The 20,317-nt window shown below is 36.4% G+C and overlaps 1 protein-coding gene across 7 annotated transcripts in view; it reads left to right on the top strand.

Moving 5' to 3' along the window:
- The window catches only part of ZCWPW2 (zinc finger CW-type and PWWP domain containing 2), a 142,841-nt gene that overhangs the window by 68,762 nt on the left and 53,762 nt on the right, over nucleotides 1-20,317 (top strand). For 6 of the 7 annotated variants that reach the window (XM_007108652.3, XM_055079745.1, XM_055079743.1 and 3 more), the window contains one exon: nucleotides 2,821-2,980. The exons of the other annotated variant lie outside the window; for it this stretch is intronic. In XM_007108652.3, coding sequence (XP_007108714.1) covers nucleotides 2,821-2,980 — 160 coding nt within the window. The remainder of the gene's footprint in view (nucleotides 1-2,820; nucleotides 2,981-20,317) is intronic. 7 annotated transcript variants of the gene reach the window in all.

Below are 20,317 nucleotides of genomic sequence, written 5' to 3'. Positions count from 1 at the left end.
ACATGCAGCTGTTATCATGCTTAAGCTTCAGCTTATTGAAGGCAGTAGCCAACTCATTAAAGATCATTTCCGCTGGATAAGGAATGTGTAAGACATCAGTTTCTTTGTAATATATTCACTTTCCTTTGAAGTTTCTTGTCCTGCCAAAATTTCCATTTCCTCCTGCAAGTGGATTTCAACATCTGATGTCTATTTGACCTTGTTGTGTTTGTACATTTTACCTTCCACCACCCACAGGTTCTGAGATTGACCATACACTTTCCTTGTAATTCTGACACCCTTCCATTGGGTGGCCTATTCTTACTGTCCCTCTCCACCTTTAAGCCCCCAAACAACACTCAGAATTTCTCCTCAATATGAAAGTGAAAAATCAGGAAGTAGAAATGCACAATGCACTATCATCATTGACAATTTGGGAACTCAAATTGAGGTCAGAGTGAGGGCAAAAAATGGACATCAACTTCTTTCTTCAATCACAGGAAGTCAGAGATGATGATGGATGTAGCAGCTGGAGAGAAGTAAGCATGTTTTCTACATGTATTGCCTCTGCTCAGCTTTTCCTGTAGTTTGGTACCTTCTGTTTTAGCTGATATGTACAGACTAGGAGTCAGACAATTCCTTTGCACCACCTGAAAGTACCCCAGTTATTTGGACTTTTCATAATTCATCTTTAAATCAGTATGCAATACTTTCTGTAATAAAATATGTTTTAAATAATGAACAGAAGCTTTTTTCTTTTTTTGGTATCTAATTCTTTTTAGGAGTCATCTCTTTTTGTTTATATTTTATTGAGTAGTAATTTAAATTGGATACTCTGGGACCCAATAGGTTCCACTTAAAAAATAGTTGTATCAGAATTTGTGTCAGAAAAGTAGCAGCTCATCTTACACATAATAACTGAAGAATCTTTCTTTCATGTGTTAAATATCAGAAATCCATTTTGTGAGACTGTTTTACACTGAATGGAGTAGGTACTGCTCATAAATTGGTATTGGGTTGACAGTAGTCCTTATTAAAATTGCTGTGAAGTGCAAATCACCTAGTATTAAACATGAGCCCCTTACCTTTTATAGAGTTTAAACAAATATAATGTAACAATCATAGTTTTGTTGTTTTTAAAATAGCTACTGATCATATTGAAGGACCCACTTGTTCCTTGACTTCTGATAAGTTGGGGGTCTCCATTGCAGCTACCACTCATTCTTAGTCATTCATTTGCCTGTTGAAGTCCCCTTCTTTTGAGTGTGTTCCCTCAGCAATGTAGATTTCCATTGTAGATTTAAAAGATAAACTGCACTCAAGTTTAACTCTTAAGCACAACCCAGTAAGAGTCACCAAATAGCAATAAGATACCGTGATGTGAGCCTGATAACAACGCAGCTCTTCATTTAGGTCCTGAACTTTCACTTGACTTTCCATTAACATTTCCAGTTCTTCTTTGGCTTACAGATTGTCTGACTCAATTTTTAATTTCTCTAGCCCTTATTTTCCCATGGTTCTGGGGGCTAAAATTCTGAGGTCAGGGTGTCAGAGGGTTGATTTCTTCTCAGGCCTCTCCTTGGCTTGTAGGTGGGTCTTACTTTTTGTGTCTTCTCAGGGTCTTCCCTCTGTGTGTGTCTGGGTCCTAATTGTCTCTTTTTATAAGGAAACTAGTCATGTTGGATTGGGGCTCACCTTTTAACTTAGTTACTTCCTTAAAGACCCCCTCTCCAAATACAGTCACATTCTGAGGAACTGGCGGTCAGGACTTCGACATATGAATGTGGGTTGGTGGGATGACATAATTCAGTCCATAATGATGGCGCTTTACAATATTTTCATTTGCCAGAAACGAAAAATGTGTAAAGCACATGTTCGTTTGAACTTTGAAACAGCGCAGTGAGGAACCAGAGTTACAGTGAGGCCTAGTTACCTGCTTGAGGCCTCCTGTCTGGTAGAAGGCAGAACTAGAGCCTGGGCCTTCTAATTTGAACTTCTCTACCTTTTTTGCTCTGTGGTACTGCAAACTGAACTTGTTAATTGTACAGATAATTGAACTTGATAATTTTACAGATAATTATAATATTATAAATAATAGAACTTGATAATTGTACAGATTTTTGAATGCTTGGGTGTATTAGATATGCATATTTTGGATCTTGATCTATAAAATTCAGTCACATTTCTGCTGTACATTCCCCTAAGATTTATTTTTAGTAAAGAATAAACCTTATTTGCAGTACTGAGGATTTTTAGCCATTTGGTCACTGCCAGTGGAACAGATGTGGTGGGAGAGGGATAACACAGAATCGCTGACTCTATTTCTACTTTTCTCACAGTTGTTACAAAGTTCAGTGTCAGAACAGCCCGAACTACTTTGGCAGTCCTGGTTCACGAATTGCTAGCTCTCTCCTACCCCATCAGAAGCCCTGTCACTGGGTTAACATTCTAGTAGTTAATCATTCTGATTGGTGAGAGTTGATTCAATCCTGCCATGAATCTGATGACTCTTTTTTCTCTTATCTTTCCTATTAGCAGTGCCTAAATGTCTCTTATAGACCCTAGAAATCATTCTTTTGTCTTATGATTCTTTCTCCTCATATCTTATGAATGTCTTGAGTATGTGACTGTTTCAAAGCTTTCTATATCTACAAAGATACAAATGATTACTTGCATCAATTGAATATCCTACTTTTAAAAGATACAAATATGAATATGTTTAAAATTTGTAAAAAAGTTATTAAAATTCAAAGGGCAAAGTTTGACAGATGATTGTGACAGATATATTAACGTCTACCTTTTTTAAAGCATCAAAATAATAAAAATATTTTCTTTCGAAAGTTGGCCAGGGATACTTTGCCCTGATCCTTTTAAAGGGAAATATGTGACCTATGACCTGGATGGAGATGTTGAACAGTATCACATAGAATTCCTGGGTGATCCCCATTCAAGATCATGGATAGATGCAATGTTTGTTGGACATTATAGTATCACATTAAAGGTAGGTACAGTAACATCAAAACTTTGTTCCTCTTGCACTTGTTTTTAATTATGGCCATTTTGTCTCAGATCCTAAAAGAGATATAATTTTTTACTTTTATATTTATATAAACAAAATAGTATGTACTATTTGTTTAAACTCAAATATTTGTATTTTTAAAGCAGCTTTTTCAAAGGAAGTATGGATATAAAAATAGCCACGAGGTAGTTTTAAATTTTATTTCTCTAATGGCAATATAGTATAAATCAACTGAGGACTCTCCATAATTGCCTTTTGAAACAGTTTTACAATTCCATCATTTGGTAATTTTTTAATTCTCTTGAGAAGATTCTAAGTTATAGCCCTAGCTCACAGGGAAGATTAATTACGGAATGCAACCAGATTTTTCAAATTTCAAACAGTATTTCATTATACTAACTCCTTCAGTGTTTTTTTATTCTTTTTAAACTTTAAATCACACACTACAATTAATGAATAGACTCAATTCTCAAGTTGATGAGAGTAAGTGAATTGGACCTGTTTTCATGGGTTTGGTTTAATTGTTATAAATTAATTCAATTATCTGTATCTGTAATATTGAAACTTTTCATCTGCAAACCATGCTTTCATTAGAAATCTGATTAAAAAGTAGATGTCAGAAATGTGAATGCCTTTGACTCAATTTGGATGGTTCCTATTTTAGAGTGAGAAGTATATATATATTCAAATATACATATACATGTATGTACATTTAAGGCATGCCATTTAATCCACAGTAAAAGTAAATCTGTGGAAATCTGAGGTACTTGCAGATGGACTTCTACTATTTCTCTGGCATAAATAGTACCTTTGTTCCATTCAGCTTGAAAGCAGCTGGAAGGGAAGGCTGCTTCAGTAGAAATATTTAAGTATGGAATAACATCACATACATTCATTTCATGGTAGTTGTGAGCCAGTCATTTTAGTATGAGGCAACTTCTCTGCTCGGACATTTCGCATGTGTCCCTGGGCACTTCTGAGGGCAACCACAGAAGATAGGAAGGAGTGTTCTCCCTTATGCCCTTCCCCTTTTCTAAAAGATAGGGAAACCTAGCTTCTCATGAGGCAGAAATTAGAATCTTAAATATTTAACAGTGTGATAAAGAGCAGGGCATTCTTAAGAAATTGTATTTAAACATACATAAAAAATCAAAGTGTATTTTTAAGTTGTCTGAAGTAATGTTACTCTCAGGATTTGAGTTCTGTCAGGATAAATTTGAATAGTCTGATTCCATTGAGCATACCATTAATCCCTGGGACAAGGAAAAAATCTGATGCAAAACAAAACTAAAGTCAAGAATCAGGAGCCATAAGGTTTTAACCTTCTGAAAGCATTAAAACAAACAGAAATTCTTGGAAAGAACAGGAATTCAGGGCTGCTTAAATTAAATAGGCTCCTAAAGCAAGAATGAGAACAGAAAAAAATAAAGCATTTGTTTCACCTCTTCTGTCCCCTACTCCCCCAGCTGGCTGGGTGCTCTGGGTGGATAACTCACTGGGTGACCACAGGCTCTGGGACAGGCTCTCTCCTCTACTGTCATTCATGGTGCCTACCTACAGGCTCATGTCTCTTACTCTCTTCTTGTTTGTATCTTTTTCTTCACTTCCTCTCTTGGAGCTAATATAATAGGGATGCTTTCTTCTGTGGATCTCTTCATTCAAGGCTGAAATTTTAGTTCCCCTTTACCTCAGATTCAGCTGGCACATGCCCGGCTGCCCTGCTATGCTCTGATTCCCTACTCCTGGCTATCTAAGAATCTCCACTTGCCAGGAAGGAAACTCACAGATGATTAAAGCCTCATTGCCCCAATGAGAAGTCAAGAAACAGAAAGCAAAGAGGTCAACTGACAACCAAGATAGAAAAATGGTCACAAATGGTACATATGAGAAATTGTTTGAAAATGAATAATATCAAACTATATCCCTTGGAGATGGAGATAGTATTGACTCCAACATGCAGTTCAATTGCCTAGACGTCCCAGGAATTTAATCTGTTATGGTCCTCTCTGCACTGGAGCTCCTACTTCCTCAAATACTGTCTCTGCACTGTACCAGGTTGATCCAGATATTAAATTCACACCCCTGCCCCCATAAAAATATCACTTACACAAAAATAATGTGTATTAGACAATGTAGACCTTCTTAAAGATTTTTGTAGAAGAGATGGAGAACGGTTGCACATTGCACCTGTTGTCTGAGCTCCTTTTCTAAAAGTAGACACAGAATGATAGGCATATACAGCTCTCACTGTTTAAGCTGACTATATCTTAATTTCATATATTATTTCAACATTACTTTCTCCTAATTTGTGTAAGCTTAGTTTAACAAATGATTAAATAATATTTCAGAGTTTTCACTGACTGTGGACTATATTTTGCAGTGTGTGTTTTACTGTGGGAGAGAAATAAGCTCTTCTAGAAAGACATTATATGCATTTATGAAAAAAAATATTTTTTAGTTTTAGATTCTGAAAATGTTAAGTCTTCTCTTTTAGTCATGTTTGTCTAGTTTTTTTTCTTTATTTTTTTTAGTAGTCACTGAAAAATTGATATGTTTATGGAACCAGTGACTTATTAATTTTCTTGTTGACAGCACAACAGAGCTCTGTCACTGTGGATGAATATGTATATGAATATACAGGTGATAAGCTTTTCCCCAGTAAATAAAATTACTCATCAATATATTGGGATATACTTCAGAAAAAAGTTGAAGGCAATATTTAGATTTTGTATTTGTAATTTATATTAGTTTACTCATACATTTTATTTTTTCATTTACTATAAAATCAGTAATATAGCTGAAATATATAGTAAGATAGCTGAAATTCCCTTCCTCTTTTAAAGAAACCTTGATTCTCTTATGGTATATATTCAAAATACATGTCACTCTGGTAATTACTTAGAGAAAATAGACGTGAACATGTGCTAGATAGCTATTTAAGAGTTGATACATGGAGTACAATTCTTTCCCCAGTTAGCACAAATGTTGTTTCTTTTATATTTAGTAGGTACATGTCTGCAGAATCCATTATTTGCAAGTTTATTTTTTTGCTTGATAGACTACATGACTTAGTTTAGTATTTCTTAAGCCTGGCTTTGCATTAGAAGGCTTTATAAAGCAATGACAGCAACCAAAACACAGCAATGCCTGCGCTGTACTCTACTGGATCAATTAAATCAGGAGCTCTTGGAGTAGGGCCAGGCCTCAGCATTTCTAAGTCCCTCAAATGAATCTGTTTGTATCTCAGAGAGAGAGAGAACCACTGACTAAGTTTTCTCAACTTGAGGCGTCAGACTTTTGTTGGTTTATCTCTGCTAGTGCAGTAATGTAACTGTGATCATGGCTCACTGTTTCACGACGCCTTTCTCCTACTTCCTTTGTTAGTCTTTCACTCTGGTTTGCCTGGAGATGATGCTGACTGCCATAGGTTCACATGTCTAACCCAGAAGTAAGAGTTTCCCTGAACACAGCTTTAAAGTCAATCTTGTCATTCAACATTGTACATAATTTATAGATATTGCTGATAAAGCTGATGTATAATTTAAATGTAATATGTATAGCATGTTTTAGTTGATCATCTATCTTATAAGTTATATAGAGTCATTATAATTTTTATTGGATATAAATTATGTACTCCAACCAGTGATCGCTTGGCCTACAATTTTCTAGGAGGCTCCTGTGGTAAAATTTAGGTTTTTTTTGGTCCATGATGTGAGTGGATTTTTTTGTCTTATATTTTAACAGTCTGCTCACTACTGTATGGAGGATATACCTGTAGATGTGTAAGCATTTCTTTGGGTACCAGATGTCATTTGGGTATTTACCCATTGTATTATGGAGCTGCCTCTATTTTCCAGGGATATGAAAAGGGAGCAAAGCTGTATTGCTAAACTTGAGCTCTGCAATTCCTAGAATTCTGCTTCCTAATTGGGGTGGTCATTAATACTGTTCACCAAAATGTTGCAGGTTACTGCCTTCCTGTTATAAAGTAGAGATGCACATTTGATACTCTTGAGGTGGGGTGAAACCAATGAGTTGTGAGTGAGTGATGAATATCTGAGCATATGACTGTGTCCAGTGCAACATCCTCCAGAGTTCTCTCTTTCTCTGTGGCTCTGTGACTGATAATTGAAATTTTGGTTTGCTACTCTCTCAGCCCAGATCCCTTGATCACTCTTAGCAAAGGCCCCCACTGCCAACAAATAACAGATCTGCAACGTGAAGAAGATATAGGCCTCGCTTTAAGACCCTAGGATTATTCTAACAGATACACTAATGATAGTACAGAGGATGTTACAGTTCTTTGTAACCTGTATCTTTAGCAGGACCATTCCTGAAGCTTCAGTACTCTTCAGAATACAGCCAAACGACTGAAATCACATTACTCTTAATTTTTCCAGTCTGTAAGTAGAACTAACACAACCTGTAGTAATTTATCAAATAAGTTGATTTCTTTTATGTATTATGATAAACATATGATAGAAATTACCAGCATTGATGATACATTGAATCTAAATTTGGTCCAGCAAAGGGCTCTGATTGTCAGTATGCACTGCAGTGACTCCAGTAACTAAACAAGCCTATAAATAGCAATCATGTAATTGAACCCCTGCTACAGGCCAAGGATTGGGTAGATCCTTTTATAATAATATAACACAATAATATATAATATGTATATATAATATAATAAATATAATATTTAGAGTCTCATAGCAACCCCATGAAGATAGGCATCATCACTATTGACATATGGAAGAAACTGTGATTGAGGCTTCATGTCTAGCCCAAGGTCAATCAGCTGCTAAGTGATGGGGCAATGATTAGAATCAGGATGTCTAACCCCAAGGTCCAATTCTTCTCTTCTATACCTTGCCAATTTACATATACATAAGCAACAGTCTAATTTATTGTTGAATGTTTTTCCACATTGAAATGAGGAACATTTTCACCTTTTAATTCTGATATACATGTTGAATGATGGCAGTTTCTGGTAGACTTGTTTTTTATTTACTGCTTGATGTTCCCCTTTGGAGGAGGACTAGTGACAGTTCAGAACTCTTGATGTTTTCAAATTACATTTGCAGTAGTCGTTTGACAAGTGTGTCTGGATTAACATCTATTTGAGCAAGTGTTTTGCTTCTAAGATTTATTAGGATCCAAATTCTAAGAATGTAGTCTATAATAAGGATTAGCAAATTAGCTTATAACTAGATTATCAAGCAACATTTCACTCTTAGAGTAATGAAGTGAAACTGGATACAAATCTATTGAGCCAGCTCTCAGTGGAAAATCACATTTGCCAAAAAAAAAGTGTACATATGTATATATGTGTGTGTTTTTGTACCATGTTCCTGCTGGCAAATAATCTGTATAGCTACCAATCTCTCAGTAAATTTTTATCATACCAATTCCATATTTGGTATAAAATTTGCTATAATTTTGGTATTATTGGATTAAGATTTTTTTGTTTGTTTGCTTGTTTTCTAAGCATCCTTTAGTTTTGGCCTGGAGACTGTTTAAGGGAATTAGAACATGTTTTTATAACTGTGAACTATTTGTGGATAATCTGCCAAGAAAACTTTTGTAGTAATGTATTAGGAAAAGAGTGAAGTTGTCATAGTGATTTAAAAAGGCAGGCTCTAGAGCCAGGTTCTTTGGGTTTGAAGGTTGGCTGTGCTACTTACTAGACATTTGACCTGAGGTAAGTCACTTACCCATTACAAATCCCACACACCTCATCTTAAAATGGAGGTTATGATAGTATATGACTCATAGAGTTGTTACAGGTTTAACTGAGATTATACATGTAAAGCACTTAGCACAGTGCTTGTCATATAGTAGGCTCTTAATAATAATAGTAATAGTTCATACTGTCATTGGAAGTACAGGAGAAATATATATTTACATTACTTATTTCCTCTTCCTAGAAACCCACATCTACAGGAGAGAGTACCAAAAAAAAAGCAAAAACAAAAAAACCAATAACAATCAGGTGGATAATAATATATTTTCTTTTGACTAAGATTATATGTGAAAAATGATATGATTTTAGTGTTTTTTTTAATCAGCCAATACGTTGCTCCTAGAAATTGAGTGGCCATTGCTGCTGTGCTTTTCTAGTTTAGTGTAAGCAGAAGTGCTAAGACGTTTTGAAAGTAGTAGATAGGTTAGAGCCTTCTTAATCTGACTACTTGGTGAATGAATAGTCCCTAATATCAGCAATGCCTCAAGTTCTTTGATGGAATTTGGAAGAGACTAGGAAATTTATCTTTCAAGTTCTTTGCAACTGAATAAAACCAGTTTTTTTTTCCGTATCTCTCTTTTGTCTTTTCGATTTACTTACATTTGTATATGCTGACTTTGCTGCTCCAAATAAATTCTTGAGTTTACCTCTATCATCTCTCAACTTAATCTCTTATGAATTTAGGTATCTGAACTTGTATTGAAGTTAAAAGTCCAAATCCAAATAATATGACCAACTTTACTCAGTTGATAAAGGAAGGAACAGGTGGCTACCTTTCCCATCATCAAATGCATGAAAAATGTATTAAGTCAGCTAGATTTCTCATATTGACTCCTCAGTGGAACAACAATAATCTTTCCTAGAAACATTTAGCCTTATATAGCCTTCTCAACTTTCTGGAAGTGCTTATTTTCTGTTAAAGAAACCAGAGTCAGATCATTGTCTTTAAGCCAAAATACAAGGCTCACTAAATTGCCTTCAGGGTCATATCCCTTATGAGTAATGCTTCCTTATATAATGAGTCTTCTATGTTGAGGTTCTTAAATTAGTAAACAGTTGCAGAGTAACTTTTTGGTATATTCTTCCATTAGGGAACGATGAAGTCCAAAACTCAGAGCCATATAACTGAAAGTGTACAATTGATATATTAACTGTTCTTTTCTTTAATTTCTCCACTTTTAAAAAAAATTTCTTCTAACCAATTACCAGGAACAGTCTGTGATTCAGGCAAAACCCTAAACAATGCAGATTGAACTGACTTTGAAAATAAATTCCAGAATTACCACTTCCTCACCATTTTGTTCAGCTCACAGGGTATGAACTGATTGTGTCACATATTTAACCATCCTCTTCTCCTGGCTCTTCCACCTGATTGTATGATTCTATTTTTAAACAGAATCCGAGCATCTGTCTGTAATAAATGCGACATTTGTTTTCCCATAAACACTTATTCCCTAAAAACAAGCAAATGTGGAGTAGAAAATAGCAGCCAAGTATGTTAACTGTCATTTAGGCTCAGGTCTTGATATCCATTCATACCGTTACTTAAAATCCTTTAAGCCAATCCTGACTTTTTTAAGGCTCAGAGCAAATGAGCACATGGCTGATTTAAACCCATCTCCCACTTCTATTTAACATCCCTAGGTGGAGCAGGCAGCCTGGCTAGAGCTGTGGGATACAGCAGCCCTGGTGATAAGCATGGGCCTTAAAAATTATCTGTTGACCCAGTGCTCACTTGCTTCCGGTGCTTTATTTCATCAATATATTACTATTACTTTTACAGAACAATGAAATAATTTCTTGTTGCAGACTTAATGATATATTCAGTTTTGCAAAATAAAAATTCTACAGCTTGAAATCAAAATATGTAAAATACTTTAAACTGTACACAATAAAATTAAGGTTTTTTATTTTTTTAATTGTGCTAAAATATATGTAACATAAAATTTACCATTTTGGGCTTCCCTGGTGGCACAGTGGTTGAGAGTCTGCCTGCCGATGCAGGGCACGCGGGTTCGTGCCCTGGTCCGGGAAGATTCCACATGCCGCGAAGCGGCTGGGCCCGTGAGCCATGGCCGCTGAGCCTGCGCGTCTGGAGCCTGTACTCCGCAACTGGAGAGGCCACAACCCTGAGAGGCCCGCGTACTGCAAAAAAAAAAAAAAAAAAAATTACCATTTTAACCGTATATCCAGTGGTGATTTAAGTTTTTAACGGCTGATTAATAATCCTAGAAAAAATTTTCCTAAGCCATGTAACCATGACCTGATACAGAAAATGCCAGATGGTAGTTTCCTATCATTTTCAACACAATTTATTTCTTATGATAATGACCTACAAGCTCTTCATAACACCATCTTGGAGATTTGTTCAACAGAATGCCTTTTAGTGAAATATCATTTTATAGTCATTGAGCCCGTGAATTCTGGAGCCAGGTTGCCTGTGTATGAATCCCAGCTCTATCACTTACTGGCTGTATGAACTTGGGCAATGTCTAAACTCAGTGCCTCAGTTTCTTTATGTGTAAAATGAGGATAATAATAGTACCTACCTTGTAAGCTTGTTGGGAAGTAAAAAAAGTTGTTTGTAAAGTGCTTCAGACTGTGCCTGACACTTAGTACTATATAAGCATTGGATAAATTAGTAAATAAAAATAACAATGGACTCTTAGTAGAGTCAATAGTAGAATTCCTTTGGACATAAAGTACACACTCAGTCAACTCTCTATTATAGGTAGAGTTTCTGTCTCATTTTCTTGGACTGCAGAGACTAAATTATAAATGTTTATATTCTGATCATTTATGACATTGATAACCAACATTTGAAAATGCTTTACATTTTATAAAGTACCTCTTACATATGCTATCTCATGTGATCTTCATTTATTGTTAAGTTAGGGCTCAGGTTAAGTGACTTGCCTGAGGTCACATAGCAGCAGAACTGGGACTGAAGCCCAGGTCTTCTGACTGCAAGCTCCAGGCTTTTACATTATATGTCAGCCTGCTTGAGGCTTACATTGGACCATCTGTTTCTAATCTTCATAAGCATACCAAATTCATAATAAGCTCTCATCTATAAACTGGAAAATCACAAAGCTCTTCTTATTGGTCTCCTGTTGTTAATTCAGCCAGCTTGATTAATTAACTTAACCTTTAACCAGGGCTTTTCACAGTTGGACAAAGACGTGAACGCTCTCTTCACGTTTAGTGCATTGATTCCCAGCCATAGATTTTGGGCCTCTTCGTGGCTGTCATTAAAACCTAGTATTTATTATTTCATTCCCTTGCAATTCTCTTAGAAGTAATTGGTTATTATTAACATTGGTATCCTGATGCTAGGGTTTGTTTTGTTTTTTTGGTTTTACTCTGTTTTTGGTTCCCAAACTTGCTCATCATCACATTCTCCCATAGAGCTCTTTAAAAATATATATTCCTGAACCTGCATACTGGGGAGTGTTCTGAGAATCTCTGCAGTTCCTCAATGAATCTCAAGAACCACTGTATAGCAGATTTTCTCACCATAATACCTATTTTCTGGTTTACTAGAATTAGCTAAAAAAGAGATATATGAAACATACATTATTTTATTATGTTTACTTTGTGAAATTTATGAATGTATTTATGAGTTTGTGGTGCTAAAGAAGCCACGCAAATCTTTAGCAAAATTGTGATGTTAGATTCCCCTATCCCTTTCATTAGTGTCTCTCTTTGGTGGTGACTGATTGTCTCCCTGCTGTGATATCTGGAGCCCTCTTTCTTTCTCTCCTTCTCAAAATCTGGTTTCAGGTCCACACACTAAATGACAAATGTATTGGTTGTATAAAAATTGTTTTCTAAATGATGTCAGTCGAGATAACAGACCAGCCTAAAATGTTAGACTAGGTCTTCTTTAAAATCAACATGTAGTGGTTGTTTATCCATCTTGGTAGGAAAAGAACTTAGATATTCAAAATATTTAGAAAACATATGTTAAAGTCTAGGTTAATAAAGAGTTTATCTAGTAGCCTGTGATTTTTCTGATTTGTGCATTGGGGCTGTTTTACCTAAAACTGCTTGGCTTCCTTCCCCTTCCCCACATCAAGGTTCAGGGTATGCTCAGGCCCTGGCATTGTTAATTCCCAGTGTTTCAAGCCAAGTAATAGAATCACGCTGTAAAGATTTGACTCTCACATTTTCTTATTCTTTCTTTTCTGCCTAATTTCTCTCCTAGTACTCACTGCAGTGTTGGTATTATCTTTCAAATTGATGTAACGGATCAGACTAAACAGAGCTAGAACTTTTTGGGGGGCAGATGGGGTCAACTTAACTGGTTCACACTTTCTAGTGGTATAGGAAGTGGGGGACCTAAGTTATTTTGATCTTAAAATCCTGCTGAGTTAGAGTAAGCAAATTCCTATTTATGATTTCGAAAGCATTATTGCCTCAAGTGTTCAATAATTTGAATGAGCTGTCTAAATAATCCAGAACCTGTGTTAAAGACGGCAGGTGAGAAGGGAGACAGGTGTTGGGAAGCCCAGGCGTGTGTGGTTCACAGGGGTGTCTGTGACTATCTTCTAGTTGGCATCAAAGGAATGGGAATGTTCTTACTGTCGAGATTACTGGTTGCTGTTGGAGAAATCCAATTTCAGGAAGACAAGATAGCCTTGTGATTAACTTTCTATTGGATTGCTTTAAGTGAAAACGATAGCTTTGGCCCGACAGGAAATATTTAGAAGGGTGCGTCATGGGTAGAGCCAGCGAGGTGCACTGGAAGCTTGAATGTATAAATAGCAGCAGTCAACACAAATCCCCAGGCAGAGGACTTTATCATAGGTGGTGGTGTTGATCCTTAAACATTTAGGAGAGGTGTATTACAAAGGAAAATTATTTTGTATTTCTTAAGGTTATGAAATCTGTGACTAATCTCCTCATGTTTCTAAAGGCATATTATAACTTAAAGTAATGAAATAACTTAAAGTAATGGTCAATATTTGAAGCCGTTTCAATGAATTTATGAAGCCCAATAAAGTAATCTAGGTACTTATGATTCCAGTTTTCCAGATTTTTAATATATGCTCAACATTATGTCTGAAAGATAAATTTTCTAAATTGTAAATACTTTTATTTGCAGCTAACTTTTATGTCTATATAATCAAAATTTGAATTGATAATTTTGGATAGTAAATGCTATATTGTACCTACAGGATTTTAGTGAGGCTCTACTGTCCCCCCAAATAGTTCATATTAAGCATTTGATTGAATTTAGTTTTAAAATTAAGTACTATTTTTTACATAACATTCAAAGTACTTGAAATTAGGCCCACTTTTTTTTTTCAAGAAAAAAATGCCGCTAATGTCATAGGATAAATCAGTGGCTCATGAAGTACTTTAAAGATCTGCATTCTTATAAAAAATGAAGTTTAATATCATCTTACTAGTAGTATCACCATATTATAATGCTAGATAGTCATCATGCTTATACATTTTTCTTTTACCTTTCTAGGGATAATAACATAATTCAGGATTGTAGCCCAGCCTTTTAGTTTCATCCCCAATTTCCTGTCTGGGCTTTCCCCATGCCACCCTGAATAAAAAATGTCTATTTATAATACCCAGAATATTTACTGAGCTCCTATTATTTCTACCAATTCTAGGCTCTGAAGTGGTCAAAACAGACAAAATTTAAATGCTGTCACGAGACTTAAATTAGTGGGATGAGACACATAGTTAACAAGTAAATTTTTTTTAAAAAGATATGGTATGTTAGTTGTTGACAAGTGCCATGGGGAGAAATGAAGGGAGAGCAATAGGCAGGTAGAGTGAAGGAGCAGGGTGCCCAGGGGTGGGGAGGAAAGACTCCACCTGCAGAGTCCGTGCGCTAGGAAATCCTTCCCCACAGCCAGCCAGACACCAGTGGTTGGTTGATAATAATTCTTGTTTTGATTATATTTTTCCCTTTCACTTACTCCAAAAAGTGGTCAGGCCCCTCATGTTCTCATGTCTCAGGGGCATCTTCTGTTGTGATCTAAAGCAGAGCTTACCTGTCTTCTTGACCTGAGTTCCCTGAGGGTGGGCAGTAATGGGAACGGGGCAGGCAGGAGCAGCTAGGCAGGGAAGAGATTCCCTCAGACATGGAAGAGAACAGAGGTCTGCTGGTGCCCTGGGGAGTGGAGCATCTTGGAGAAGAAGAGCACGAGGTGCACCAGGAGGTTGAAGCCACGCTGGCAAGGTTCCCAGCCTTGGAAAGGATCCTTTTGACCAGGCATGGCAAGGAAGCTGTTTGATTACCTGACTTCAAGGGACGTGAACAAAGATGTTATTCATGAAAGCCTTATGAGTTGAGGGGTAATGATCTGTCCTCGCTCTTCGGGCACCATGTATTCCCTTCCAATTTACAGGAACCTAGAGAAAGTAAGGGGTGGCCCCAAAATGAGCAAGATCAAATTTCTTATCCTGTTTGGACAACGGCTGTCACATTCAATTTTATTTAGCAAAAAGGAAGGTAATGTGACATTGCTCACACATTTGAGTTTGAGAAGTGAAACTTATCCTGCTACAGCTCCAGATGATTATATCTTGATTAATTGTTATGTGGAGAAGCAATCTTATAATAGAAAGCAACAGATGATATGAATTTCTGCCACATTGCAGATTTCTTTTTACTGGCCTTACTGGGTGGACAAATACATAGGTATTCTTTTCTTTGAATGTGCCACTTCATATTAGTATATGGTGATAGCACACAGCATGCTCAGTGAGTTGGAAGTTACTGAGAAGGGACATTCAGCTTCCTCCTCAGACCCTAGGAAATATGAAAATGGTACTGAGGCTCTCAGTCAGCCAGTGATGCTTGATTGGAACAAGACCACGTAGGAAAGTAGTTTACAAACTTCAATTTTGGATACAGCTAGGAATTTTCTCAGACATAGGGTACTATCTTTCCCTGCCTAACCATCTGTTTAGTCTGAAACCTTGTCCTTACTCCATATATTTACATGCTTATTCATTTATCAAGAACACATCTATCAAGAATTATTTATGCTCATAAATTCACACAAATCTTTAGACTATATGTCTTCCTTCTCTTTCTATGATGATTATTTTCCCCTCCACCTAAATTTAATAAAACTGATTGACAAAACTCAAGTTGCCAAAGCAATATAAACATAATGAAAGATATATTCCCTCTTTTTTTAAAAAAATTTATTTTATTATTATTTTTTTGGCTGTGTCAGGTCTTAGTTGCGGCATGCGAGATCTTTGCAGCACGCGGGCTCTTCATTGCAGAGCAGGGGCTCCTCTCTAGTTGTGGTGCGTGGGGTTCTCTCTAGTCGTGAATGCGGGCTCCAGAGCGCACGGGCTCATTACTTGGGGCACGCAGGCTCTCTAGTTGTGGCGCGCAGGGTCCAGAGCACGTGGGCTCTCTAGTTGTGGCATGCAGGCTTCAGAGCACGTGGGCTCTGTAGTTGTGGCATGCGGGCTCCAGAGCACATGGACTCTGTAGTTGCCACATGCAGGCTTAGTTGCTCTGCAGCCTGTGGGATCTTAGTTCCCTGACCAGGGATAGAACAGCGTCCCCTGCATTGCAAGATGGATTCTTAACCACTGGACCACCAGGGAAGTCCCTGATATTCTCCCTTGGGATCAAAGAATTTACTGGAATTTGAAGAATGCCCAGCCCTTCCTGTAGTCTCATCTGAAGTCATTGATCTTAATCCTTGACTTCATAAGCTTTTAACTCCTTGGAAATCTGTTACAGAGCTGCCTTGAAGATTTCCTTCTTAAACAGGTATATTTAAAAGCTTGTCTGTGTTTTGTTTTGTTATTATTGTTTACCTGGAAAACCTGTAGAACTCAAATGGAAAAACTATTATAAATAAAACTATTATAAACAACAGAAGAACTGTTACAAACAATAGGGAGATTCAGTTATGTGGCAGTTGTAAAATTACTCTAAAGCAGTAACAAATGTGAAAATATGAAGGGATAAATAGCATTTATAATAGCAACAAAGCATATATAATGTACTGGAGTAAGTTTAAGGAGCACGTACAAGATCTATATGAATAAAACTTTAAAATGCTACCAAGAGACAGAAAATAAAACTTAAGGAAATGGAAAAATATAATCCTCTTCTTGGTTTGGAAGATTTAATATGGAAGGATGTCCATTCTCCCTAAATTAACTTTAATGCAATCTCAATTTTTATTTATTTTTATTTTTTTATTTTATTTTATATTGTATAGTTGATTAACAATGTTGTGTTGTTTCAGGTGTACAGTAGAGTGATTCAGTTATACATATACATGTATCTATTCTTTTTCAAATTCTTTTCCTATTTAAGTTATTACAGAGTATTGAGCGGAGTTCCCTGTGCTATACAGTAGGTCCTTGTTGGTTATCTGTTTTATATATAGCAGTATATACATGTCAGTCCCTACTCCCAATCTGTCATCCCCCACTTCCCCAACCGGTAACCATAAGTTTGTTCTCTGAGTCTGTGAGTCTGTTTCTGTTTTGTAAATAAGTTCGTTTGTATCATTTTTTAAGTTTCCACATATAAGCAATATCATATGATATTTGTCTTTCTCTGTCTGACTTACTTAATATGATAATCTCTAGGTCCATCCATGTTGCTGCAAATGGCATTATTTCATTCTTTTTAATGGCTGAGTAATATTCTGTTGTATATATGTACCACATCCATTAAAAAGGACTTAAAAAACCCCCTACAGTTGACCCCATGAACAACCTGGGGGTTAGGGACGCCAACCCCCTTTGCAGTCAAATATCCACCTGTAACTTTGCAGTAATTTCACAATGGCCATCAAAGTTCACCTGTTCTGCACCCACAGATTTAACCAACCGTGGATTGTGTAGTACAGCAGTACCTATTTAGTGAAAAACTCCACATATAAATGGAGCTGCAAAGTTCAAACCTGTGTTGTTCAAGGGTCAAATTCTAACATTTGTAAGAAAATAAAACTTAGAAGAGGGAGTTAGACCTATAAAATATAAAATTATAGTAATACTCTAGTAGTTAAAGCAGTTTGATATTAACAGTTATTTGATAGATTAATAGAACAATATACAGTCCACAAGTACTTGAAAATACTTAATGATAAGGTTGTATTCAAATAATTAAAGAAAAGTTGTATTGTTTAATAAATTATGTATGTACAAATGGCTAGCTACTTGGGAAAAAATGAAGTAGAAGCTATACTTCACACCTCACATCCAAATTAGTTGTAGAAGGATGAAAAATTTAAATGAACAAAAAAGAAAATACAAACATACCAAAAGATAAACTGTTAACAGGAGAAGATATTCTCAATACATATAGCAAAGGGCCATTTTTTAATATACAAAAATCTCTCACAAATCAATGAGAAAACAACCAATATAAATATTAACGCAGGGTTTGAACAGTCATTCCATAGAAAAACTTTTTAAAATATGAAAAATTGATGAATAAGTTCTAGGGAATCTAATGTACAGCACGGTGACTATAGTTAACATTAATTACTGTGTTATATACTTGAAAGTTGCTAAGAGAGTAGATCTTAAATGTTCTCACCACACACACAAATAAAGGTTTTAATGTGAGCTAATGGATATGTTAACTAACCCTATATGGTAATCATTTCCCAATGTGTATGTGTATCAAGTCATTGTGTAGTACTCCTTAAGTTTGCACAGTTATTTGTCAATTGTATCTCAGTAAAGCTGGAAAAAATATGAAAAATTGCTCATATTACAGAATTCACAAAATGAAAATGATAATAAAAAGGAAATACCAATCTTTTCCTTAAAAATATTGGCAGAGATCTAAGTTTGGTAATGGAAGTGTTCTCCAGAGTGTGAGGAAGCATTTGTTCATGGCGTTGTAAATTTTGACCACCTCACTCAAGAGTGATTTCACAAAAGCTTCCAAAATTTAAAACATGTATAAACCTATCATTCAACATCTTAGGAATTTATGCTTCAATACACTTAACACATGGGTAAAGAGACATACAGACCAAAAAAATTCTATTGCAGCATTGTTTCGTATTGCAAAATATTTGAAAAAACTTAAACCCATCACAAGGGTGTTTGTAAAATAAATAATGGTACATGCCATACTACGTATTTGGATATACATACATCTATATCCTCATTCCCTTGGTTTTCTCATCTAATTTCTTGCCTTTAAATATGGTGTACATGTGTGTGAGTGTGTCTATGTTTCCTACATTTTATTTGCAGTTCAGTTCTCTCTCCCGAATTCCCTTACCAAATTGCTACTTGGTATCTTCTCCCGAATTCCCTTACCAAACTGCTACTTGGTATCTTCGCTTGGGTGTCATAATGCGTACTCAGCAGGTCTGAACTCTTGATCTCCACCACCCACCCCCATTTCACTTCCTTGACAGCCTTCCCCATCTCAGTGGATGGCAAATCACATCCTCCTCTCACTCAGTCCCAAAGCCTTAGAATCATCCTCTCTTTCTGTCTTAACCAATCTTCAGTTGGTCAAGAAATTATTTTTGCTCTACCTTCAGATTATATCCAGAATCCTACCACTTTTCACTACAGTGGCTGCTATGACCTGATATATACCACCATTATTTCTTGCCTGGATGATTGCAGTAGCCAGTCATCACATCTACACTTGCCTTTGTATAATCTGTTCTCATCAAAGCAAGCAGAGTGATTGTTGTAAAATGTTAAATCAAATCAAATGTTATTCTTCTGCTCAGAACTCTGTAATGGCTCCCGTTTCACTCAGAGTAAAAGCCCGAATCCCTACAATGGCCTGCAAGGACCTCCATGACCTGGCCCCTGTTAATTTATTGGACATCATTCCCTATTACTCACTCGCTTCCTCATTCACCCACAACCACCTTCCCTTCTTTGATGCCTCTTGAATAAACTTGTATTTTCCCATCTTAAAGCCTTTTTTCTCCACCTTCAGTGCTCTTTCCTTGGACATCTACAAGGCTAACTCCTTGACCTCCTTTAGGTCTTCGCTCAATTGTCACTTTTTCAATGACAGTTACCCTGACTTTACCCTGACTACTTTATTGCCTCATCTTTTCTTTATTACATAGTATTTATAACCTTTTTAACTGTAGCCTTAACTTATTTGTTATGCTTATTGTGGATTGTCTGTTTCGCTAGTTAGAATGTAAGCTTTGTTTTCTTCAGTGATTGATCCCAAGGGTCTAGAATATGTTGAATAAATCCATAAATGACGCAATCTGAAAGACAAATAGAAAAACTCAAAGTATATAACAATTCATAGCAGTCTGTAAAAGCAGATATTTAAATGATGTAAATGCCTGTAGGTACATACGGTGTCTCTGGAAGACTGTGAAAGAAACTGGTAATATTGGGTGTCTTTGGGAGAAACACTCAGTATTAGGAATGGATAGGGAGTCACATTCTACACTTTTAGAATCACTTCAATTAAAGAACAAACTAGTTAGGGCTTCCCTGGTGGCGCAGTGGTTGAGAGTCCGCCTGCCGATGCAGGGGACACGGGTTCGTGCCCCGGCCCGGGAAGATCCCATATGCCATGGAGCGGCTGGGCCTGTGGGCCATGGCCGCTGGGCCTG

This window comes from Physeter macrocephalus, chromosome 18, assembly GCF_002837175.3.
Source record: "Physeter macrocephalus isolate SW-GA chromosome 18, ASM283717v5, whole genome shotgun sequence".
NCBI lineage: Eukaryota > Metazoa > Chordata > Mammalia > Artiodactyla > Physeteridae > Physeter > Physeter macrocephalus.
Note: the sequence above shows the minus strand (reverse complement) of the source record. Positions and strands in the feature narration are given on the sequence as shown.